Raw genomic sequence first — 26253 nt, 5'->3', positions numbered from 1 at the left:
CCACCACCAATACCAACCTAAACTGTCACCATATGTGCCCTGTAAATTATCAAATTATATATCAAAATGTCTAAAACAAATGCCAACCCTATTCCTGTACTTTGTTAATATAAATATATTAATTTTAAAACTGAAGAGCTATAAATGGAAAATGCTTTGCGTACACAATACCCCTAATAAAATAAAAAAATCTGTAAAAAAGGTATTAAAAATAGCCTTATGTGATGAAAAAAACGCAGCAAAAATCATATTGGCATGCCAGGAAAAAAGTCATAAAACCACCACATGGGTAAAATTGCTAAAAAAGTGGTTAGACCTTTAGGACCTAAACACTCAGTTTTTTAACAGGTTAAAAGCAGTTTGTCATAGGACAAGCTAGTTCCCTCTACTCACAATAATCACAATTTCTTGGCATTGGTAGACCCCCTATCCTTTTTTGCATGGATGAGAGCAAACCTGACAAGATTATAGTACATTAACGATTTCAGTAAATAAGGAATCCTTTGATCTCAGTGAATGGTTTCTTGATGTACACATGTCCATGGGTATAGGTATTTCTTCTGGATTTACTATATACTACCTTCTCAAACCCTGTAAATAGATTCTAACTCATTCTGTATAGCGGAGAGATGAATGTTTGAGAGACTGCTTTGCTTTGAACTGTTCATTGATACAATTTCCCCCGTCTTCTGATAACAATTATTTTACACCCGTTACTCATTGAGTGTGGCCACCCGGTCTAAGTCTAACGACAAGATCTGTAAAACTTACATCTCGGGTTGGATGTTATTTATCCTTCAGCCTCACTAAGATTTTTTTCCTGCTATAAATGACAGTAGAACATGATTTAGCCCTACTGTTAATGCATGAAATATTACAGTACTTTCATGATAAGACTAAATTTATAAGTGAAAAGGTTTTCCGTCAATAAAACAGATGGCAGGAGCGACATCAATCATTGGATGACAATGAAATGCCACCTTTGACATGTAGAAACTAAAATAATCACGGGCATGTTGTAATTCTACAATTACAATTCTTACAATGATAGACATATATAATGAAGCTTCCAATATCAGAATACATCCATGATATTTAGTTCCCCATCTCATAAAAACTGTCTTTTTTTCTCTTTTCTAGTTTTTTTTACTGATGTGAAACCCAAACCATTCGTCTTTCTCTCTTCTCTTCTGGATATGTTTCTATGGTTACATTGATTCATAGAGTTAAAATTTGGCCATTTTTGCACCTCATTTCAGCCACAAATTGTGATAGTAAATTAGGGTGTTGATATTTGATCAGTCTTGTGTGGTAGTCAGCAGATATAGATCTTCTGCCACAAGATACACAGTTCTTCAAACTTCAGCCTTCTAATTATAGTGATAGTTGGTTCAGAAATGACATGCTAATTTATGTATTATACTTATTTGCTGGAGAACTAGCACCGACTCCCACATGAACTAGAGGAAAAGAAAGATTAGTCTGATCAAATATGTTCATATCAAGGAACACATAGTTATACTGACAATAGCAAGATATCTTGATATAAATAAAGTGAAGTCCATGTATGACTTGATGATTATTTCAAGGACATGTTATAATTTTTTATATATATCTTTATCAAGTACTTTGCTTTTCTCTTATGCTTTTCTTTTTTATATGCCATGACTTTTGGGCACAGAAAATGGCGTGCTCAGCCAGTGCATGCACAGACAGCGTGGGGTGAGGCTGTGACATTCAGTGACCCAAACAGACCAAACACGCAACACTGTGCTTTAGAAGGGAGGAGGAGGCAGAGTGGGAGAGAGAAAATTCTCATCTTCACTGTGTAGGAATACTTGACATTAAATGTTCATTATCAGCTGTTGACTGCTCATCATCAATATACAAGGCTGCGTCTAGTACATAGCAATTATTTTAAGTCCTACAAGTTCTTTGTATTACCGTGGCTGTGTTTGTGGATGGCACTCCTTATGAGAAGACCTCAAGTCCTGCTAGGTCTACTGTCACCTTGGGTTTTTGAACTATACTTTCATGGGCTTGACTTTGCATAAAGCATATGTTCCTTCATATGGGAAATGATCTGTCTTAAATCCTGGTAAAATAGCAGTGCAAAATTTGGATTATTTATAATTGAATATTGAATGTTCCTCAATAACAATCTCATGCAATATTTAAATTATATTTAGATGGTTAAACAAAGAGCATGTAAGGTTTAGATTTACCAGGACTTGGAAGAAGACTGCTTGCATTGCAAGATGCCCTTGACTTTCGAAAACGATTCTGTAGCGCTTAGCTGTAGGACACCAATGTACCACATCTGAAGATCAATGGGCATGTTAACCTGTGAAAATATAGTGCTATACAGTTTGTTGAAAACCACCCAAGTATTGGCAGAGGAGTAAACATGCATCAAACCATGCTACTTATTTCCACTGTTTAGAAGGACTGTCTTTGTGCTCATTATATTTCTGCAGATTTGCCTTGGTTACAAGTGTCCTTGAAATTGCAGGCCTGTGTAACTCACAACATACATTTAGTTTGGACATGATCACAGAGGTTTAGGTGTCTTGCAGTGAAAAGAACATAAGTCACACAGAAACCTTTAGAAATCTGTCCTTTCCTCAGTACTTTCCATTTTTAGCTTTTGCCTTTGTTGCAGTAGTCCCTTCATTGTGAGGTTGGATGTCGTTAATATGTGGTATGAAAGTATGGAGGTCATTTGCGCATTGTGTATCTAGAAGAGCCTTCATATTTCATGAAACACTTAAACTCCCCTTTTTCATTCTGGCTCATTTTAGTCACTGTTCTTTAATGTTCTTGCTGACAAGCCAATCATATTTCTTTGAATGAAGAATTAATTTGAGCCCTTAAACGTTTGAAATAGTTTCCGTGGGCAAGTGGACAACATCTTTAGAAATAGACCTGCATCAAACATAACTTTTTATTTGTGTAAAGTTTAAGATAAGTAATAATAATAATCTTTAATTGTATAGCGCCAACTTATTCCGCAGTGAGAATACAAAACTAATCTTAAAGGAGGCTTTTTAAATTAGTTGTCTGCCTTTGATGAAAATGTTTTTGTTTTAAAGGTCCAACCTAACATAAATTGATCACAGGATGTTCCACTGCTGCCGCTCCTAAGTTGATGGAATATATGGAAAAGCCAGAAAAATGTACAGTGAAACCATTTTGAAATGACCACCCAAATTATATTGAAAAGTGGCCATCTAAGGGGATGGTCTTTTGGAGGGTTGATCTTCTTAGTGCATAGTGTATGGTGGAACTGAAAATCTGTTACAGGTAATATGGTCTGGATAAGGGGGTGGTCTTCCTAAAGAAGCAGTCTTTTGGAGAAGTTTCGCTGCATTCAATTCCCCTGCAGCACTGCCATCACAGGGAACATTAAACACTAAATCTTGCCTATTGAAATCAATGGTCTGTCTGTGTAATGCAGACATGCTTGGGCCTCTTGAGTGACATTCTTGAACAGGGTAACCCCTCTCTATTTCCTAGGATGTTAGAAAGTTGCCTTTATTGCCTAAATGCTATTACATGCTGTTCCTATTCTGGGATGCACACTAGAAACATAACTGTAGGTTGTGCTCCACATATACTACAGCATATGAAGTAAATACTAAGTATGAACAAAGTGTTTACTGAAGATATGGAGGTAGAGTGGATCAACTACTGATCCTATAAGCTCTCCATTTACTAAACAATGACCCTAAAATCACACACCTTATCCTGCAAATAAGGGAGATGGAATAAATCCTCCACAGTGCCACCTATTGAAAGGCAGCATTCCTTCGAGTCAAAGTAGACTTTTTATACAAGCCTTTTTACAATGACCGGGAATTACAAGCAAAGCCAGACTCCATGTACATACAGCAACTATAAGCTAAGTATGGAGACTCAAATGGCCATGCACGCTCCTCTGGGTAATATGCAAATAAGGGAGATGGAATAAATCCAGAGGAGCGTGCATGGCCATTTGAGTCTTCTTACTTAGTTTATAGTTGCTCTCTCTAAGGAGAAAAGATAGCCTTTTTGACCCCCGTCCCAGGCCTCTCACTAGCAAAGCCAGACTCCTACTGTACACTGATGAAGGGCAAAAACCCTGTATGTACATGGAGTCTGGCTTTGCTTGTAATTCCTGGTCATTGTAAAAAGGCTTGTATAAAAAGTCTGACTTTGGCTTTAAGGAATGCTGCCTTTCAATAGGTGGCACTGTGGAGGATTTATTCCATCTCCCTTATTTGCATATTACCCAGAGGAGCGTGCATGGCCATTTGAGTCTCCATACTTAGTTTATAGTTGCTCTCCCTAAGGAGAAAAGATAGCCTTTTTAACACCTTATCCTGTCGCAGGTCATATTTTTCATGAAAAAGAAACAAGATCACAAAATTGTGACAAAAATTGTGACTTGGGCTGTATAGTGTTCCATCCAGTGACAACTTCTGCACTAGAAACAATGTTTGTAGATTAGAATAACTCCATAATATGGAGCAATAGAACATGCCAAAGTTCAGTGTTCTACATAAAATTTGAAGCACACAGAGGAATAGTATGGTTCCATAATAAACCACGTGCTCTGCATTATAGATCTGTGACCATGAATATGCAGAGTAACAGGGTAAAACAAACTGATCATGTGTCATCTACATGGTCATCCACAAGTAATCCTTTGTGTCATCCATGAGTCAGCTGACATCTTGTGCTGACACCACACTGTTAAGGACCATGAATATGCAGAGTAACAGGGTAAAACAAACTGCTCATGTGCTGGTCCTAAACAGTGCGGCATCAGTGCAGATGTCAGTCGACTTCTGAATAACGCCACACACATCAATCAAAAGCAGATGGGACAGATTAAGATTAATTTAATAAACAGCGTCCATGGTCCTAGTGCACCCAGCAGACTGTTTAGTGCCAATTAGCATATGGCAAGGGATTAGGGATGAGCGAGTATACTCGCTAAAGCACTACTCGCTCGAGTAATGTGCTTTAGCCGAGTATCTCCCTGCTCGTCCCTGAAGATTCGGGAGCCGGTGCGGGGCGGGGAGCTGCGGGGGAGAGCGGAGAGGAACGGAGGGGAGATCACTCTCTCCCTCTCTCCCGCCCGCTCTCCCCTGCTCCCCGCTGCGACTCACCTGTCAGCTGTGGCGGCCCCAGAATCTTCAGGGACGAGCAGGGAGATACTCTGTTAAAGCACATTACTCGAGCGAGTAGTGCTTTAGCGAGTATACTCGCTCATCCCTACAAGGGATCTTTACAAACTATTGTTACTAAGGTATTCTTGAGTTTAGGGAACTAATAGATACACATTTGGAAATATGTTTTTAAGGAAGAAATACAAAGTCTTTAGTAGGGTGAAACCTGGTGACACACTCCCTTTTTCTGGAATCGCATCTACACTGCTCAGTACGGCTGTGTAATGTTCTCCATGCTAGTGCTGCTTCTGAAGGTGTAATAGAGAGAAGAGATCCTAGCTTACTATGCATGCAGTATATACAGTAAGAGACATTATAGCAGCCTGTCTCCTGCCACCAGCTCAGGAAAGACCCACAATTAGAGATGCAGCCTGCAGAACCTGTTGATAAATGCAGGATATAAGTCATATAGTGGTCAGAAATAGTGTTATTCTTCATGTACATACACGACAGTTTATTCTGAAACAACAGGTATGCTTTAAATATGAAATTCTTCTAAATCATTTTCCACCAGCCTTGTTAGTTTCTGGTTGATTTGTCTTTGACTTACTTGAGCAAATATTATACATATTAATAAGGTAAAATTTAAGCAGACTTTTTATTTTCATAAAGGTGATGACCGCTCTCTTTTTTTTGTGAAAAAGCGCTTTCTGCGTGACTAGCACCAGTTAATATGCTTTACTCTAAGATCATGACCAAAAGCAATAGAGTATATAAAATAAATCAACTCAAAATGGTTTAGTAACCTGAGTGATATATCAAAAGAAAGAATTGGGTAGATGAATGAGTTCATCATGAAATATTAGATAATTTTATGTGAAGAACGTGAATCAAGAAAGGAATAGATTGATCGTGAGGGCTCAGTCACACGGGCGCATCGGTAACCGTACACCGTCGCCGATGCGCCCGTAAGACTGAGCCGTTACTGCAGAAAGAAGACGGCCGTACCTGAAAACGGACGTCTCTCTGCAGCGCTGATGAAAGAACAGATGACCGGCAGTCAACCCGGTCACATGTTCTTTCCTTCGGCGCTGCAGAGAGACGTCCGTCTTCAGGTACGGCGGTCTGCTACCTGCAGTAACACGGGCGCCGATGCGCCCTTGTGACTGAGCTTTGATGCAAAACTTGGCAATGAATGATAAAAGGCTTTCCGTTAATCACTTGCACAGGTTCCAAACAGTGTGATGATGATCAGCAGGTATACATGTAAGTATTGGGTAGTGATGCAGTGACATCACCACCAGTGTAACTCCCACTACCAAAACTGTATTTAAAACACACAGAACCATAAAGTTCATTCTTAATCCCGAAAAACGTGTTCTTCATGAGCTCATAATAATAAAGAGCATAGACATATTCATGAAAAATATTTTTTGCCTCTAAACCTAAGTGGCCAATGCCACCAATTTTTCACCCAGCTATGGACTGTCAAATAGCTCTCCAGACAATAAATCACTAAGTGTTCCTCCAGACCTAGTCTTTTTTCTGCTCTCTTTTTAGTTTACAAAAATGCCACAAAAATCCCATGTGAATTTTTGATGACTCCTGTTTGTATCTTTTTACTATTTTTTGTGGACTTTTATTGGTCACACATAAGTGTTTTGTATAGCTTATAGAGAAGCCAATGTGAAAATGCCTGAAAAATGCCAGACCCATAGTGTGCTGCAATTTAGAAAAATGCCATGGATCTAAAATATGCACCAAAAGTGAGAAAATACACAAAAACAAACACAATGTCTGTATGTTTTTCATATTTGAATATTAACCTGCAACTAATGTCGGGATGTAGTGTTTCTTGTTGCAAAAGATAATTGGCGTTTTTTCAAAAAAGACAATGTTACACAAGTTTCAAAGTGATTGTCTCATATACATATTCCCTTTTCAAATGCCCTATTGGGCATATAGACATCATAGAGGAAGTTCCCTACTCAGGAACACACTCTGTGAGCTAAAATAGAAAGCTGTAATATTCCATATCTATTAAACATAAATGTATGACTGAACAAAGCTTTCCCTGGTGATCAGTGGGGATCCCAGGAGCGGAATCTGCAGCGACCAGCTGATAGCTGGTATGACTGTCTTTAGAGACGGGGATTGTTTTCCTGAGATAACCCTTGAATGTGAGAAAAAATGTTATAATAATAGAACAAGACTAGAAAGTAGTCCAGTTGGTGATTTTAGTGAATTGTAGTTTCCAGAATGAAAGCTTACAATACTAGCAATCATCAGCCGAATACAGTCACCTACAGTGATTATATTGTTTCTTTCATTTTTGTTACTGACATATTCAGCATTGCTGTATAGAAATAGGTTGATCCAGGTTAATTCTGCTGCATTTAGTCATGTTTATTCTTGTTGTTTTCTTAGGCCTTGTTCACATGAGCGTGTGTTTTGCACGTGCATAATGCACGCTTCTAAAAGAGACAATGGGTTCCTATAGAAGTGTTCATATGTGCAGAATTTGAAGCGCAAAACAGTGCAAACCTAAAAAAGATAGGACATAGGTGCGCATTTTGCAGGAGTTTCCATTGACTCCTATGGGAGCAGGAGTTCATGGTAACTCCTCCGCTGCCAATAGCTTCCCCGCTGCTTACAGCAAGGCATTTAAAAGGTGCTTCTGGCTAGAAGCACTTTTTAAATGTCCCGCTGTTAACCCCTTAGTCCCCGCGAGAATTAGAGGACTCCCCAAGGGTTTCGTTAATCCCTGCACGGAGTCCCCTCATCACTGAACACTGTGACAGCACTGTGACAGTCCTCTCATCACAATGTCCATTGATGAAAGTACTCCCTGCGGGAATGAAAGAATCCCCTGCCACAGCTGTCACAGCTGTGGCAGAGGAGTGCAATGCTATCCTATTGCTTTCAATGGGGACTGGCGCTGCTGCCAATTCAATGATTAAATAGCTGTGATTGGTCCCTGCGCTTAGCCAATCAAAGGCAGCGTTTCCAAGAGGTGGGGATTTTTAAATCCCCGGCCAAAAGAAATAATACAGAAGAGTGCTGGAGAGCCGGGGAGAAGACGCGCCAGAGCCCCGACAGCGCTGCTAGGTGATGTATAATTTTTTTTCCCAGCAGCTAAGGATGATTTTCAAGGAAGGGCTTATATTTCAAGCCCTTCCCGAAAATCTCTGCAGGGGTTGCCTTTGCTTTCAATGGGATGGCCTATAGGTGCGCAAAAAACACGCTTGTCTGAATGAGGCCTTAAAATGCTCACCAAACACTTTTCATATGAACAGTGCCCTGGAAATACAAGGGTTTCTTAAGGATTGAAAAAAGGCTCTACTACTTTTCCAGAAAGAGCAGCATGTCTGCCCATGAACCCTGTCTGGTATTTCCTCTCATCCCTATTCGATGAATGGAGCTGAACTGCAATACCAGAAACAGCCCATGGACAGGAGTGGCACTGTTTCTGCAAGCACAGATGCCTGCCTTTTTCAGTGCCATTTTTGGTAGCATTTTTCATTCTCCCGTGCATAAGTTGTTTTTTTTTTTTTAAAAAGATGGCTGTGGAAAAACATCAGAAAAAAACTCAATACCCAAAGCATTTGCCAAATACACCATGGACTGTAAAAAACACAAGCGGCAGTACAAAATACTCATTGTTTACAGGGCTTTTCATATAGTATTTTGCAAACATTTGGCTGAGTTTTTTGCCAGCAAAAAAAGAAGGTATTTTTGCAGAAAAGACTATGTGTGAAATCACCCTCGTGGTGCTTTAAAAATAAATAGATAAAAAGAATTTGAAACAATTTGATGGGCACCAGTCAGATAATTTATGGTGTACAAAACCTCTTCAGCGTTTCAGAGAACACATAGTTTATAAACCGAGTCAGGAGAAGTGTCTGCTGAGCGGCTTCCTGACAGCCTTCTCCCCGCCCTGTTCCGCAGCATTGATAGGTCTGTGTTTGCACATAGGAAGAGACATATCAGTCAAGCCCAGCTGGGTGGGAAGAAGCTCGCGTAAGCTGCCCACAAGACTCTTCTATCCATTCCTGGCAAAGTCTGTCATGTGGGTGCCTAACGCTATTTCATGCTGCCCATTGTTCTGCCAGCATGAACCCCCCCCCCCCGACAGGTTTCTTTCTAATGGATTGGTTTGATGTTTCTTGGTTACAAAATCTCACAAAAGGTCTGCAGCTAAAGAAGATGGCTGCCATCTGGTGTCTTACTGCGAGAATTCATGTTACATTTAAAATGAGAATGCTTGGTCTGGGTGAGAATGTGTGTAATTGGGTAAGTAACTGGCTCAGTGATAGAAAGCAGAAGATGGTTATTAGTGGTAATACTCTGATTGGGTTACTGTTACTAGTGGGGTACCACAAGGGTCAGTACTGGGCTTTATTCCTATTAGTCAAACCACTAATGACCACTTGTCAGTTAGTATGTGAGTGATTCTCATGCTCTGCCCCTGGTGACATCATTGCTCCGCCCCCTAGCGACTTAATCAAAGGTCCTACAACATGTATAAAACACAGAGCCTGACTGACAGAAGAACAACACAGTTAGTGCTCTTGAAAAGAGGAGGACAATAATAACACACTGAGAATAAAACTAAGCCGTTATTATCTTAGACACAACTCAGCAGTCCTGACAAAAGACACCAGCCTACCACAGCCACAGAGATTTGATGTGCTAAAGGACCTGTGGTAACATCACTGCTGTGGTAGGAGCCATTGTGCAGTTTGGTAAAAAAGATCTGGTGGGCTGAAGCACCTGTGGTGACATCACTGCTGTGGGAGGAGCCATTGTGCAGTTTGTTAAAAGAGATCTGGTGGGCTGAAGGACCTGTGGTGATGTCACTGCTGTGGGAGAAGCCATTGTGCAGTTTGGTAGAAAGTACTGTATACTGGATAAACTGACAGCAGCTACTACCAGGACCTGCGATGACGTCACCGTCCTGTGATCAACTGTGTGGGTGGAGTCAGTAATCACATAATTAGGGGTGATCACTGTAACCCGGAGTCTGGTGATGTGTGGAATAGCAGAGCTGTATGTGTGTGATGTGTGGGGTCAGGATGGATGTACAATGTAGCAGACCTGTGTATGTAATGTGCTATGTGTATGATGTGTTGGGTCAGCATGCATATAGTAGAGCTGTGTATGCAATGTGCTGTGTGTGTAATGTGTTGGGTCAGCATGCATGTAGTAGAGCTGTGTGTGTAATGTGTGGGGTCAGGATGGATGTAGTAGAGCTGTGTGCGTGATGTATGGGGATCATAATCCATGTACCATATAGCACAGCTGTGTGCGCCACCAGAAATACTGGTACTATAATTTCCTAATAATTACTACTATATTTATTAATGACCTGATAGAAGGATTGTGCAGTAAAAAAATCAGTATTTGCAGATGATACAAAACTATGTAAAATTATTAACACAAGAGAGGACAGAATGTGGTTGTAAATGGATCTGGATAAGTTTGGGACTTGAGCAGCAAAGTGGCAAAAGAGGTTTAGCATTGATAATTGTAAGGTTATACACATGGGCAGGGGAAATACATGTCACTATTACACACTAAGGGCTCGGTCAGACGAGCGTGATTTACACGCTGCTACAGTAGCATGTAAACCACACTTCTGTAGCAACCAATAGGTTGCTATGGAAGCGCTCACACTGACCCATTTTTAGAAGCACAGAATCTGCGCTTCTAAAAAAGAACGGACAGTGAGTGCCGACTTGCCTGTCAGCTCTGTGGTGCACACTGTCCAGCCTGCTTTCCATTGGCTCCTATGGGAGGTGTGGAGGCATGCTGTAGAGATAGGTACAGCCCATTCATGCGCATAATCCCTGCATGTCAGCAGCATGGTTTACACGTTACTTAGCAGCATGTAAACCACGCTCCTCTGACTGAGCCCTTAATGGGAAACCACTGGGTAACACTGACATGGAAAAGGATTTGGGTAATTTAGTTAACTATAAACCTAACTGAAGAAACCAGTGTCAGACAGCTGCTGTGAAGGCAAATAGGATCAAAGTGTGCATCAAAAGAGTTGTAGGGGCACATGGAATATTGTGTACACTTTTGGGCACTGAGCAGGTTCCAAGATGGGTAACTAATTTAATAAATAAAATGGGCGGACTACAATACCCAGAGAGGTCATCAAAATTGGGGTTATTTAGATTGGAAAAAAATACAGCTGAGTTGTGACTTAATAACTATGTATAAATACAGTCTTCGTTGAAAAAACTCAAGGATTTAGAAGAAGTTGTCATTCTGCTTAAAAACTTGGCATAGAGTTACATCTCAGGCAGATATACATGTTTAGAGTTGTGGTGTGATTAGATGAACTGTCTTGATTCCTGAGGCCCTAAATTTGGCTCCACCTTTGACCTATAAAAAGGCTCTCAGCGGTTACTCGTGTTCAGTGTATCTCTTTTTCTGACTGTGTAGAACTTGCTGACCACTATGATGTCTCTATGATGCAACCAAAGAGATTTTGCATAGTTGACGGAGTTTGAGAGGGGGCACATCATTGGAATGCAAGAAGCTGGATGGTTGTATCGACAAATTGTCTGCCACCTGAGCTTTACTGACTGGACTGTTAAGAGGTGTTGGGACCAGTGGATGAGTGAGGGCACACACACGAGGTTACTGGGCTCAGGCTCTTGAAAGACCACCACTAGAGAGGATCATCTGATCATCTGACAGTATGAGCAGCTCCAACTGTTTCATTGTCCACCATTGAGAGAGAGGTGGTGCCATCGTCAGAGGCCTCTGTGTCTGTCGGAACCATTTCCAGGCGCTTGGCTAAAGAGCTTTTTTTCTAACGTAAAAATATTGTGTAGATATAGAAGTGGTATTTGTGTATCCTGACGCCACTGGAAGCCAGCAGTGTGACAGGAGGTACGCCCCTGCCACACCTCTAGCTCCCGATAGGGCCAAGGCACAAAGGTGCTAGGCTAACGTTCAGTTGCTTTATTTGCTTTACATTATTACCTGTTAATGTCATATGTAATAATGAAAGGCAAAGATGACAAGTAACCATCAGCGTAAAGCAGTGCAGGCAGACATGGATGGTGACAAGGCAGTGTCTCACCCAAAGTCCCTGCCGGCATTTCTGCCATCCATGCCAACTGGCTGCCAGCATGACAGCTCCCTTCCTGCTGTTATGTCCATGCTTGCAGCCGGCTTTATCGGCCAGCAGATGTGCGCTGCGTGCCGGCTTGCGATTCAGAGCTCCATTGCGGCCGCAGCCTGTGAGCTCCGTGCCCGACCCCGGCTGCGAGTTCCCTGCTGGCCGGCCACCACCACCCCCGCTGACTGCTGGCTATGAAGTACGATTTGGCTGCCGTAATTATCTGTCGCCTCCGTGCTACCCTGCTGCTGCAACACTTTAGCACACAGTCGCCTTCTGCTTTGTGGCCCACTGCCGGGGAAGCTACTTGGAACTCTGCTTGCACCCACGGCGGCCGCTCACTCCCTTTCCTAGCTCCGTTGACTGCCCTTCCAGGACCTTGTGAGCAAGAAGGTGCACAGCCAATCAGCTACAGGGGGTGTCACCCCCCTGTCAATCTTGACTCCACCAGCTATTGCTGGTGGCGTCAAGATACACTAATACGTTTGGAAGTGACCTCCAGGGTCAACAGGTTCAACCCCTGTGCTCAATACCGGAATCGCTAAATCAACCTAGACAAAGTGCAGTGTGGTTTCATGGCGCCCATAACACGTACTGCCTTTGACACCTACCAACCGTTGCCTCTGTTTGCAGTTTCATGAACGACAAAACTGGAGTGCTATAGAGTGGAACCCGGTTGTCTTTAGTAGCGATTAATCCAGGTTTAATTTGGGAACTGACAACGATCAGGTTCATGTCTGGAGACCTAGGGGTAAGCTCCTCAATCCTGCCTTTGCTGTGTACTGGCACACTGCTCCCACTGCTGGTGTGATTGTCTGCGGAGACCTTCGCATATGACAGTCGGTCACCCCAAGTAGTGGTACAAGGAACAATGACAGAACAGTGATTTGTTCAGGACATCCTGCAGCCACATGTGTTCCTCTCATAGAGGGGCTTCCAAGAGGGATTTCTCAACAAGTTAATGCTCAGCTGCACTCAGCAAGGGTGTCACAGGAATGCCTCCACAACACTGTCACACTTCTGTGGCTTTCCAGTCACCAGATTTATTACCAATAGAACATGTATGGGACCATCTGTAATGCAACTTTGACCACCTATGCGTTTGCATGAATTAGAGGCTCAGTTACAGCAAATGTGAAGTGATATGCCATAGAATACCATAAGGAACCTGTATGCCTCCATGCCCATCTGTATCACATCTTGCATCCAAGCTAGAGACAGTACAATAAGGCACTAGAGCCTCCCTTCAAGTATTCAGTTTTCCACAATAAATGAACCTGCTGCTTTGATACTGTAATCACTTATTTATATCAATGTTACAATCACGCATAGAAAGTTTCATTTCATCCTGACAACTTCTTCTAAGCACTTGATTCTTTTCGACAATGAGTATATATCAGGGGTCACAGCAAGGATCTCTCCCATCATTTATTTATATCCAGGACTGTGACTGTAACAAGGGGGCATCCTCTACATCTAGAGGAAAGAAGGTTTCTACACCAACATACTGTAGAAGGGGGTTCTTTACTGTAAAAGCAGTGAGACTATAGAACTCTCTGCCTGAGGATATAGTGATGGTGAATTCAATAAAAGAGTTCAAGAGGGGCCTGGATGCCTTCCTTAAGTGTAACAATATTGCATGTTATAGTCACTAATTACTTCAGAGGGGTTGGTGATCTAGGGATTATTCTGATTGCCCGATTGGAGTTGGGGAGGAATTTTTTTCCCCTAAAGTGAGAAAAATTGGCTTTTTTGCCTTCCTCTGGATCAACATTGCAGAAAAATAGCCTGAACTGGAAGGACATGTCTTTTTTCAGTCTAAAACACTATATTACTATGTTACATAAGCATTACTTAAAGTGAAGACTGGTATGCCTTGGTGGGTTTAACACAACAATTTTTTAAGTGAAATGACTATTATTGATCACATTCTGACATTGTCGCAGTATGTAAATATGCTCCTACAACTACTATTCATCATGTAATTGCAAATAAAAGTGATCTTGCATGACAAAAAGTTTGAACAAGCCCTTGCATTGCTCTTTTAGTGAATTAAATCTTTACAGGTACTTGCAATGAAAAGGCTAATTACATAGCAAAGTTTGTGGTCCCACACAGAAGAAAATGCTTGCGCCTGAAACCTTGCCCAACTGCAGCAGCCAATGGCTGAACAACAATCTTGCTGATAATGTCGACAAGATCATGCGACTATTGGCAGCCATGGCTGGGTGAGTTTCAGCCGCAAGCAGTTTTTGCTCTGTGGGAACACAGCTTTAAGCATTCTCTTTGCATTTTTCTAATAGTCTACTGATATATAAGATTGGGGATTGATGCAGAACATTTAGTATACATCTACTGACTACTAAATTCACTGTAATATGCAGCCTCTAGCATGTCTTAGCTATGCGACAAGAGACACACTGGGCATGTGGTCATGGGGGATGGGAACTACACGGAGAAGGGAATAGTGTACTGGGTGGAAAGGAAGGAACATAAAAATGCAGCATGCAAAGTCGTGGCATTGTTATGGGATGTTATTTTGCTGGGGTCTGTGGATCTGAAGCATAAGGTGCTAGATTTCAGATAAATTACTTTCTTTAACCTTAAAGTGTACATAAAAGGTGATTCCTGCATTTGGACAAGTTCTGTGATTGACAGTTGCACATTTGCACTATTGGCTGGTATTGGAAAAAGATGAACTGCAGTACAACAAAGTGAAGGGGACCTCCTGGTGCATAAATAGGCTTATTGTGATGGCATATAGATACAGCGTAACAGATAGAAAGAAAAAACTTAAATGAGGTTTAAAAAAGTAATGGTTAAAAACGAGCAAAAAAACCCAATAAACACAATGAAAAAAGTCACATAACATTAAGGCTGGATTCACACAGGGCGGATTTGCCGCAGCAGATCCGCCCGCGGCCGCTAATCTCGGGATTAGCCAGCCATGTGGATGAGATTTCTCAGAAATCTCGTCCACACGGGACGGTTAATCTGCTGCGGTAAATCCGGTCGAAACCACGGCTGCGGCCGCCGCAGCCGCGGTTTCAAAAGATGCAGCATGTCTATTTACTTTTTTTTTTTGTTTATTTACATCGCGGTCGCGCTCTTCTCTATGGGAGAGCCGGCCGCAACGGAAAAGCATGTGGCCGAGCCGCTTCAAAGCCGCCGCGGCTTGCACCGCGGCGGTTCTCCCGGCGGAAATCTCACGGTTTTTGCTGCAGCCAAACCGCGAGATTTCCGATGGGAATCCGCCCTGTGTGAACCCAGCCTAAATCATTGGTATATTTGATACAAATATCCATAACAAGTTGTTCAATAAACACATTATCAACATTGGGCTGAAATATCCATATGTCTCTTTTAGGCCTTACTAACATACTGTGTTATACTACTTATGCTGATATGTCCATGGTGTGAAATAAAGAAAGATCAATCTCCTCAAAATGCTTGAAAAAAATCTCAATTCTCATAAGAAAAGCGACAATGCATAGTCATACAGCAATGAGGATATAAAAATCATAACGCTATGAATGTTAGATTATAGAAGGGCAAAAAAACAAAAAAATGTTTTTTTAGTATTTCAGCTCAGAACCATGAACCTGAAAGGATGTACGCCTCACTACCAGGGCCAAACCATGAACAGGGGCCTAAAGCGGTATTCTGGAGACTCAGCAACATTTTTAAAATAACCTTTCCACTTATTACCACTATTTCGATAGTACGTAGAAATGGCAGCATCCAAGTTGTCAATATAAAAACGTCTTTTATTTCCCCATGACATAAAACAGACAGCAACGTTTCAACCTTAATGGTCTTCTTTATCAAGCTGCCATTTCTACGTACTATCGGATCCTATGTCTGGAAAGTGTTCAGTTTCCTGAATGGCTGTTGCATCATACAAGTCCTGCCACAAGCTTGGAATGAAGTGATGCTGCTGGTAACTCATCTTCTTTGATTGTATTGCCACTATTCCAAATGTTTATCTTCAAATTGAACTCCAGAACCTTTTTTTTTTGCCAACCTGCGTAACGGCTGCTTTCTAGCCAGCTTAAGATTTTCACATTGTTACTTAAAAAGTCCACTGGGGAATGCAAAAACTACATGTCCCACAATGCCTCATTGCCTCTTACTGACGAGTGCGGATTCACAAGTGTACAAACTGTGTAGTCATTACAGAATCTGAAGGCACTGAGCATGCCTGACCAGTAAGGGGAGCACAGGTCATTGCATTATGAAGCATATAACTCTCACTTTGATTCGCCGGAATTCCCCTTTCACAATAAAAAACAATAAAACTACAGTGTACAGACGTTGCTACTATTGCTGACAGTATTCTTTTCACGGTTAGAGCATGAAGCCATGTTTACATGCTGGATATCTCTACTGGATCCATTAGAAAATGCTTGACTGAATACTGAATGTATTACCATAAAGGACAGATAACTAAAGCTTTTATCAGTCAGCCTTATTAGCTATTATTCTATGGCTTAAGTCCCTCCCCTTTTTAACTTCAACAGTTGAAGAAGATAAGTAATAATATTCTTGCTCAAAGTTTACTGCAACAAACCGCACTACACTTTCCGAACAATTCTCAATAGACATCAGATTTTATTTTGGCACTGTGCTCATACACAGAAGTGTCACTTCGAGTTTTGTAGGTTATAAAAGCTTTACTTAAAAGCCTTTTGCACTATATACTGCAACGACTGTGTATTTAATTACATTGATAGTAGCAAAATAATACCAATAATGGGGTGCAATAAGGTGTATGAGGAGAGCTTTTAGGGAATAAGATTAGCTAAAGAGCAAAAGTATCTGAAACCAAGAAGCTGATATGAGAGAAAAAAACCTCTTACAATCTCCCAGGAAATGGGAGTGTGTGACTGTAGGCGTATCTTAAAGGGAACCTGTCACCATGTTCATACTGGCCAAACCATGTGCGGCATGAACCTGGAACAAATATGCACAGTGCCCCCATATAACTGATATTCTGAAACACTACGGCATTTCAGACTAAACACACATTGAAGTTTGCCTGTTTGACTTGTGAATGGAGCTGTCGAGTCATAAAGGCTGCACCATGCATACCAAAAGTGGCAGAGGAGCTATAAGCCAACATGCTGTGGGCAGGAAGAGCCCAAAGCGGGCAGCATTTTTGACTCAGAAGTCAAACAGGTAAGCTTCAAAGTGTGTTTATTCTGAAATGCTGCAGTGTTTCAGAAGAACACTTACATGAGGACACTGTGCATATCTGTCTTGGGTTCATGTTACCCGTGGTTCGGGCAGCATGAACCTGGTGAAAGATAGCCTTAACTGATATAGTTCTGGCTGCCTGCAGTTATCACAAGGGATAGCTTAAAGTATATACATTTATTTTTCAGTCTAATTGGCGTTATGAGCAAGCTGTACATACATACAGTAGATAGATAGACCAGGGAATGTATGATCAGGTTGGAGAATACCTTACCAGTAATGTTGGGGATAATCAATGGGATCATTGCTAGCTTCAATGCACCTTGTAACTTCAGATGGATAATTATTAACATTACCTATTAAGACCCATGCACATATTCACATGTTATGGATCATTTTGAACTTTGATATTGAACCATATTGATTGTTCACTAAAACTGTTCTAGGTTGTCTAGACCACTATTTATAAATCTGACATCGTCATCTTAAAGCTGTGTTCCCATCTCTGGAATATCCACAGTATGGGTCCATCACCTCTCTGTATGCAGTGACTGGGTGTAGTCAGGAGGATAGAAATAGCCAAGTACCCTGCCTTATGATTTTACCAGAACTAGAGTGGTCAATGGTAATTACATAAACAGCATAGCACAATGAGGTATGTTCTTTCCATAACTCGGCAGCAGTGGAACCCCTTCTCATCACTCTGCCCCTTTGGATGTCACTGCTGCTTGTCAGTTCCTCTTGAGAACAGAAGACTGATACTTTGAATTCTATAGACATCTATGCATCCATCTTCAGTAGTCAAGTGCTGCTAATAAGTAACAATGACATCCAAAGGCACATAGAGCTTCCATGAGCACTGCAGCTCCTTCATTTCAGTGATCATCTGGGGTCTCAGCAGCAGGACTCCCGCTGATCAAAACTTTTAACATATTGCTTGGCATGTCAAAAGTTTTCTAAAAAGTGCAGTTAGTCTTTAAGTTCTTTATTGTTTTAACATTTTTTGCCATTTTTTTTCAAAGCCTTGAAATACTTGTATCTGGTAAATAATATTGTCAATTTTCAGATCATGAAATTCAAATTTATAGATATTAAATGGCATTTAGTCATAAGATGCATGCTATGCCTTTGCACAGTGTTCCAGTCAAAGTTCCTGATAATGTAACAAAAAAGCTCATTAGCAAGTGATTATCTCCGGATCACCACCTCCAATTGCCACAAATTGTTGTTCCAAAGATGATAAAAGGCATACCTTGTTAAAGTGTACCTCTGCTTCTAAAGATCATTTACAGATGAAATCAACCTACGTTCTGCATACAGTGGGTCATGAAGACACAAGTCTATCAAGTTCAAGCTGTTCAAGAGTTTTCAGGAACAAATACAGATGCCTACTTCACTGCTGATCTGTAAAACGCCATAATGTGTAGAGGCCAGTCCAAGAAACACTTAGTTGACATCGCATTTGAGGCAAATGTTTGGCATATAGGCTGATGTCCATATATTTTCGTTAGATTTACGTGCAGAAATAGTGCAGTTTTGGCACACATTCAGACAGTATATACAGTTCAGTTCCATTTTCCACACAGCTCTACGCAAAAGGCATGTACAGTAATATACATCCTTCTATTATCATAGGGCTTCGACGTCTGGAACCCCCTCCGATCTTGAGAATTAAAGATCCATAGTGCTGATTTTATGCTGCGCCCCCTTCAAAGTTTTCACTGCACACTGTGCCTGTTATTCATCTAAAAGCATATTTAGTAGGATCACTTTGTAAAGAGTCCAATTAATCATTTGGCTCTGGCAATTAGTATTGTAAAGAACAGTTTTAGCAATGCTGATCGACTGAAAGCAGCTGACGATCAGACAGCAATTCATAATACTTCTAAATGTCTTCATGCATACATGCACATTTCCTCCTGCATTTTTAAACCCTTGTCCATGTCTACTTGTTATACCAGCGTGATTGTTTATTACTTATGTATGCTCAACATGTCATATAAAATAATACTGTGCTTCGTATAAATGTTTTTTCTCAAGGAGGAATATATCGCAATTTACAAAACTTGTTTCCCAGATATTGTGGTGTGAGCATATCACGCTTACTATTATTTCCAATACTGATGCCATAAGTTAACTTTACCAATGTTGCACAAATACATGTGACCATATTAAGCATATACATAAGTCATGATTCAAAGAGCAGACAAAGGGTGACTACTACCCACTAACGTTTTTTTTCTGCTGCGAATTCACTGCGGTTGTTTTCCAGATGTCAATAGGACTTTCTAATGTTAAATTCGCAACGCAGCAAAAATGCAAGTTGCCGTTTTTGCTGTATTGCAAATTTAACATTAGAAAGTCCCATTGGCATCTGGAAAAAAAAACGCAGCGAATTCGCAGCGGAGGAAAAAAAAAACACTAGTGGGTAGTCACCCTAAGGTTGCCACTGCGACTTTCAACTCTATTAAACTTACATAACTATTTTTATGCTGGCTATTTAATTAAATTCTTTGGTTACAATATCATATTTAAAATAGAGGAAAAGTTGTATTTTTGTATATAGCAACTTGCAGTTTTACAAAGATTTATGGTCAAATAATCTCAAAGAATGTCTTTACCTCAATTTAAAGATGAAAGAGCAGTGGTTGTTAGGCATAGTATCCTATGGGACCAGATTGTGATATATGACTAGGCTGTTCAGGTTTAAAGGGTTTTTCAGCAGGTACATTTTTAAAGGAAAAAGCACACTGGCCACTTAGAAAATAATGAACCAAAATTCTAAACTATTGCGCACCTCCTAGTGCTTTGATCCCCGTCACTCTAATGTCCACTCACTTCTGGGTTGAGCAGTCACATGCCCATCTATGCGCTTAACTGCTGTGGCCAATCACAGATCTTAGCATGATCATTTTTGATTTTTTCACACCACTGAGACTGGTGATTGGTTGCAGCTGTAATGCACTTACACAGGCATGTGAGTGCTCAACCCAGAAGTGAATAGAGACTGGGGGGACCAGAGTGGCGGGAGCATGCAACAGGTGAGTATATTGTACCTTTACTATTTTCTACATGGCCTCTGTGCTTTTCTAGAAAAAAAATATATATCCATGAAAAAGCTGACAGGAGAGAAGGGCAAACAAATCTTGGCCGTATTCAAGTTGCATCAATCCTCCAGACTGAGATATAAATCCGATTTTTCTAAAATAAACATTTACGTGAAGAACCTCTTCAATGTAAAATGACTTTAACTGAAACAATGTATTTCATAGTCTTAATTATTGTTATAAGAAACTTCTATAACTGGAAGTAAGATACTTTTCTCTTCAATACACTAGCTTGAAGCTGACTTAGTGTACACAATTATTTTGCTCCACAAAATTGCTGCATGCTATTAATAAATCTGGTGCATTTTAGGACTCAACAATGTCATGTTTGCCTTGTTACGGTGCGTTTACACAGGCCAGAATGAGCCCACAGGACTGCTCTATTTTGGCGGGTTTTCGTGCTTTTTAACTCCCCTTATCACCCATCACAATAATAGGGTTCATTAAAAAGCTCTGTGAATGCTGTGGCATGTGTTTGAAAATGGCGGTAAAAATTGTGGTGTTTTACCTTCGCCGTGTGTGAGAGTGCCCTAAAGCAGAAAGAGGCAGTCTCCACTTTTTTAGCATATTTTAAGCATACCCTATTTTGTATATTATTACTGCCCCAATGTTTTAACGATTAGTAGAATGTCTTAATGAAATATTATCACAGACATCTAGTTAGTTACTGGCTGCTCCAAACACTTCTGGTATGTTAGTTTTCATAATTTTTTTGAATATCTGATGTTAAAATTAGATAAGACTGGATCTTGTAGGTTATAAATTTTAAGTTTTTACACTTACAGTTCCTCTAAACTTTTTTTTTCTTTTTACTTCTAGAATTCCATCAGACATAATCTCTCCCTACATACACGCTTTATCCGTGTTCAAAATGAAGGAACAGGAAAGAGTTCTTGGTGGATGTTGAACCCAGAAGGTGGAAAGACAGGGAAGACTCCACGGAGGAGAGCGGCCTCTATGGACAGTACAAGTGGAAAGTTCTTAAGGATAAAGGGCAAAACAGGGAAGAAAAAGCAGCAGCAAGTGCAGGCTGCACCAGAGCCAACAGTGGAAGGCAGCCCTTCTTCTCAACAAGCAAAGTGGTCTGAAAGTCCATCTTCTCACACCAGTGATGACTTCGATGTTTGGGCTGAATTTCACAACAGAGCTAATCCTGTGGCAGGGAGTATGAGTGGAAGGCTCTCACCCATTTTGGGAAATGATGAGCCAGATGATCTAGACGATGATGAGGTGACACCCTCTTCCCCTCTCATGTATCCCAGTCCATCTAGTGCCCTGTCTCCTAATGCCCGCTGTTCAGTTGAAATGCCACGGCTTGCGGAACTCAGTGGCAATATAGGTATGGGTGAGGCGCTCTCAGATCATTTACTAGATGAGCTCCAGGATGGTTATAGTGTGAACTCTGCTGCTGCCCTACGCCAACGCAGTCCTGGATTCTCATTCACATCCAAGTGCCCAACTTTAAGCAACAGCTCTAATGCTTTTTGCGGCACTGTTTATAGTCAGCCAGCTATGGGAATGATGAGGAGGTTACCCATGCAGACAATCCAAGAGAACAAGCAAGCTGCTTTCTCTCCAGGCAGTACATACCGAAATTCATCCCTCCAGGATCTCCTCACTGCCATGTCCTATGGACATAAAGAAGGAGTTGTGCAGAGTGATCCAGGTTTATCCACTATGCTGGGGCCACAGCGTAACCATAGGCAGAACACAGGCATGCTAAACAATTGTGACTCAGGACCAGTGCCCTACTCTGCCAGTTTGGTAAAAAGCCACAACCTGTATCATCCACCAACTCTCAACCATCACTGCTCTGTAAACAACAGTGCCTTAGCTAGCTCAAGTGGACTGATAAATTCTGAATCCTGTGGCTTGTCATCTATTCCACATCACTCTTATTTCAGTAGTCAAGGTGGACATGGAAGCCTGCTGGAAGGGCCATACCAAGGGGCATATCACCACCATCACCACCACCATCATCATCATCCCCAAGTGTACAATCAGGACAGATTCCCAACAGACTTAGACTTAGATATGTTTAATGGTACTTTAGAATGTGATGTGGAATCGATTATTCTCAATGACTTCATGGATAATGACGAGATGGACTTTAACTTTGACTCAGCTCTGCCACCACAAGGAGGGTTCAATATGGCTGCCACAGCACAGTCAGCAAATCAAAGCTGGGTACAAGGTTAAGTTGCAATGAAAGCCAATTTGTAATGATAGGTTAGAGGCATTTCCTTCAAGGCAATCAGACAGATATTTATCTGACATAAGTAAATGTTTGGTTGATATATTATATTGTTTTAATTGGGTCTTTCTCCTATTGGATGGTAAATTAATAAAGTTTAGTAAATTAGTCAAGTTTGTTCCCACTAAAAGGGCCATTCTAACAGGTGATAAGTTGTGAAGTGTTTTTTTCCCGAAGAAAGGAATCTCAGTTCCTGTGCACTATGTTAAGCGTATTCATAACAGTGTATTTATTTTGTAATGTCAAAATAGCAGAGTTTAGATTCTGATATATCACTTTGTATAAGACACATCAATAAATAACATTGGGTTGTATATCTCATTACATATCAAATGAGATCTGGGTCCCTTTAAGGTGTGTAAGCCAGTCTGAACACTAGACTACATCTTCTGTATGGTCCTAATTTTACATGCTCCTTGATATTCTTTATACTCAAGTTTCAATATGGAGGTAACAAAACCCAGAAAGATTATCTGCCAGCATATGAACTATGACAATTCTCTTGTGAAATGTGCTTTATCTATGTGTATAGCTAATGTCTGGTCACACAATGAATTTACATAATTGTCTTAGTCATTAAAGATGGGGAAAGTTTGCACATGTATGGAAAAGTAGTACAGATAGACATATGCCAAAGAGCGCTACATAGAGCCAATGGCTGGTGAAAAACAGTTTGGATTACTTTATCATATGATGTCTATTCAGATTTATCACTTATATAAGAATTTTCCTTCCATGAATTATTGCCGTGTCAACGGTTTTTGACAGAAAATCTTTACGTGTATGTCTGGGCTTAGGTCTGAACGATGCCACATCACTTGCTAAAACACAAGCTTAAAAATGATCATACATGATCTGGAGAATTCTCAGTACCAGACCTCAAGGAATCCCCAACAGGTCAGGTTTGAGGATTTCACAGGTTTTAAAGCAAAAATTAGGTTCATTAGATCAGTAATTGCTATAGCTGTTCCCTTCATAGGAACTCCTCAAAACATGACCTGATTTGGTTCCTTGAGGACTGAATGCAAAGAATTTCTGAGGAAGAGGATTAGCAGGGACATAACAAGTTTTGTACAACTCTTACACTTCCAAAACTAGCTTTGCTTTTAGTTTTAAAAATCTGCTATTAGCGGGTTGATAACGTTTCTAAAAGTTGAACTATTCTCCTCTTTTAATGTTAATTAAAAAAATGTATATCTATTAGAGCTGAATTTGTCTTTCAAGGGTATGTTCACGTGGTATTTTTTCTTAAATAGTAGAAATATATGTTTTCTGCAAATTTTTGTGGAAAAAAAACACAAAATGAATGCTGTGAAAAATGCTACGGAAATACATGAAAAATACCCTCAAAAGGCAAACTCAAGTTATTTGACATAACAAAGTAAAACAAATGATAGATATAAAACCATAGCAGCCTTGTCTTAGCTTTCACTGGTTGGTCTGTTTCACATTATATTTATACATGAAATTATCACCATAATTAGGCAAGTTTCAGATGGCTATAATGTGGCCACATATTACGTCCACAATGTCTAGACCTCCCATGATTCTATTGCACCAGGCTTTGATCACCATAGGATCAATTGTGATTTTAGTTCCTCTCTGTAGAACAGAATACAGTCTGGGTATTGCAGCTATGATAATGTGATTGCATTACAGTCTTCTGAAACCGAACTAACAAAATATCCCTTCTTTCTGTAAAATAATTACAACTGTTGAGAGCAGAGATGATGGCATGATGAATGCAAGACATTAAGATACACTGCACTTTTTAGTAGTATTCAATGACTAGCTTTATATGAATTGCTATTTATTAACAGCCTTCTCTTCACTTATACTAAAACCAGGCAATTACTGAAATTGGCACTTTTGTTCTTCTATACAGCACAAACAAGTTAGATGGGAGCACCCACATTCAGAATGGTAGAAAAAGGGCATTTTCATTGAATGAAGTTACACATAGTTTTCTGTCATGGTGCTGCAGCCAATGTAATGGTTATGGATATTTGAAATACTTTAATTCAATATAGAACTACAACTATACAGACTAGGGAACGTGTGAAATCTAGAAGAAATAGAAACAGCCGTGTTGCTCATAGTTGGAAGTTGGGTCATAGAAGGTCATTTCCCATGCCATGTTGGAAAAGGAAATAAATAAGAGTAACTGGTGGATATGTGTGCATTCTCCATTGTTTGCCCAGGATTACACAAATCTCTGCTATCATTGGGATAATTATAGATTATTGATGAATTGTACCAAAAGTAAACCCCCAAGAAATTGTAAAGGACAAAAAGGTCATTTTAATTCATGACATGTTTTGTATGCTCTTGACAGCACTGCAGGTGAGAAGTGCTCTATTGGGTAACTTTACAAAAGTCCCCAGCTGCAACATACTACAGTATGCATAAATAGTGGAAGATGCTATACTTGCTGACAGTATATGAACAATAAAATGGCTCAGAAATCTGCAAAAAAGTGGTGGAAGAAATTTTTGTTTATACTTTTGAGAAAGGTGGTGTGGATAATGGATCATACCTCATGCATCATATGTGTAAATGGTATTAAGGCGTTTTGCACTTAAAGAGGTTGTCTAGGACTTTAACTATTGATGATTTATTCTCAGGATAGGTCATCAATATTTGATTTGTGAGGGTCCAATGTCTTGCTATCATTTAGTAAGGTGTTGGACCCCTATCAGTAATCCTCAGTTATCCCAAATGGCAAATTCTATGTAAAACACTATTCCTGATAAAAAATGGGAGGGCACTAAGACCCAGAGACAAGAAAGCCAAACAGAGCAAAGCTGAATTATAAAGAAGACCAAGCAGATACAAACAGGGAAGGAGCAGACAAAACCACAAGGCTTACAAAGCAAGGACTGAACTAGACATAAACCATAAGAACAAGACTACACTGGAGAACAGGCTTGACTAGAATATGGTGCCAGAAGTAAACAAGGAATACTGGATTTAAACCCACTTAGTTGCTGCTTTAACCAGCACCACACTGCAGAAGCCAAGAATAGGGATAGAGAAGTTATTGGGGAACTCCACTTCAAATTAAGCTTAACTGCACAATGTGGTCATCTGACCCACTTTATTGATCAATTGTGCAATAGTTGCATATCAATGGCCCTGACAATAAATGTAGTAGACAGGAAATAACAATATAGCAGGATGATTCCTGTTAATTATAACAATTTAATGCTGATTTTTACACGCTTCAAATATTACATAAAAAGCCTGTGGACACTACATAGCATACATGCTGATACCCCTTTATTGGTTGCAGATGTATACTGTCAATTGTCTGGAAAAACGTAAGTGAACTGAGTTTAAATATTCTTTTAAACTGAGGTCTCATATGCTGCTGCAGTGAGTTTTTCTTAGAACAGAACTTTGTCT

The 26253-nt window shown here is 40.4% G+C and overlaps 1 protein-coding gene across 1 annotated transcript in view; it reads left to right on the top strand.

Annotated features, from left to right (window-relative positions):
* Positions 1–25324, top strand: part of FOXO6 (forkhead box O6) — a 102293-nt gene extending 76969 nt beyond the window's left edge. The window contains exon 2 of the mRNA XM_066572601.1: positions 21414–25324. Coding sequence (XP_066428698.1) covers positions 21414–22793 — 1380 coding nt within the window. The 3' untranslated portion in view covers positions 22794–25324. The remainder of the gene's footprint in view (positions 1–21413) is intronic.
* Positions 25325–26253: the final 929 nt, after the last annotated feature.

This window comes from Eleutherodactylus coqui, chromosome 1, assembly GCF_035609145.1.
Source record: "Eleutherodactylus coqui strain aEleCoq1 chromosome 1, aEleCoq1.hap1, whole genome shotgun sequence".
In the NCBI taxonomy this organism is placed as follows: domain Eukaryota; kingdom Metazoa; phylum Chordata; class Amphibia; order Anura; family Eleutherodactylidae; genus Eleutherodactylus; species Eleutherodactylus coqui.
This window is presented reverse-complemented; position numbering and strand designations above follow the sequence as displayed.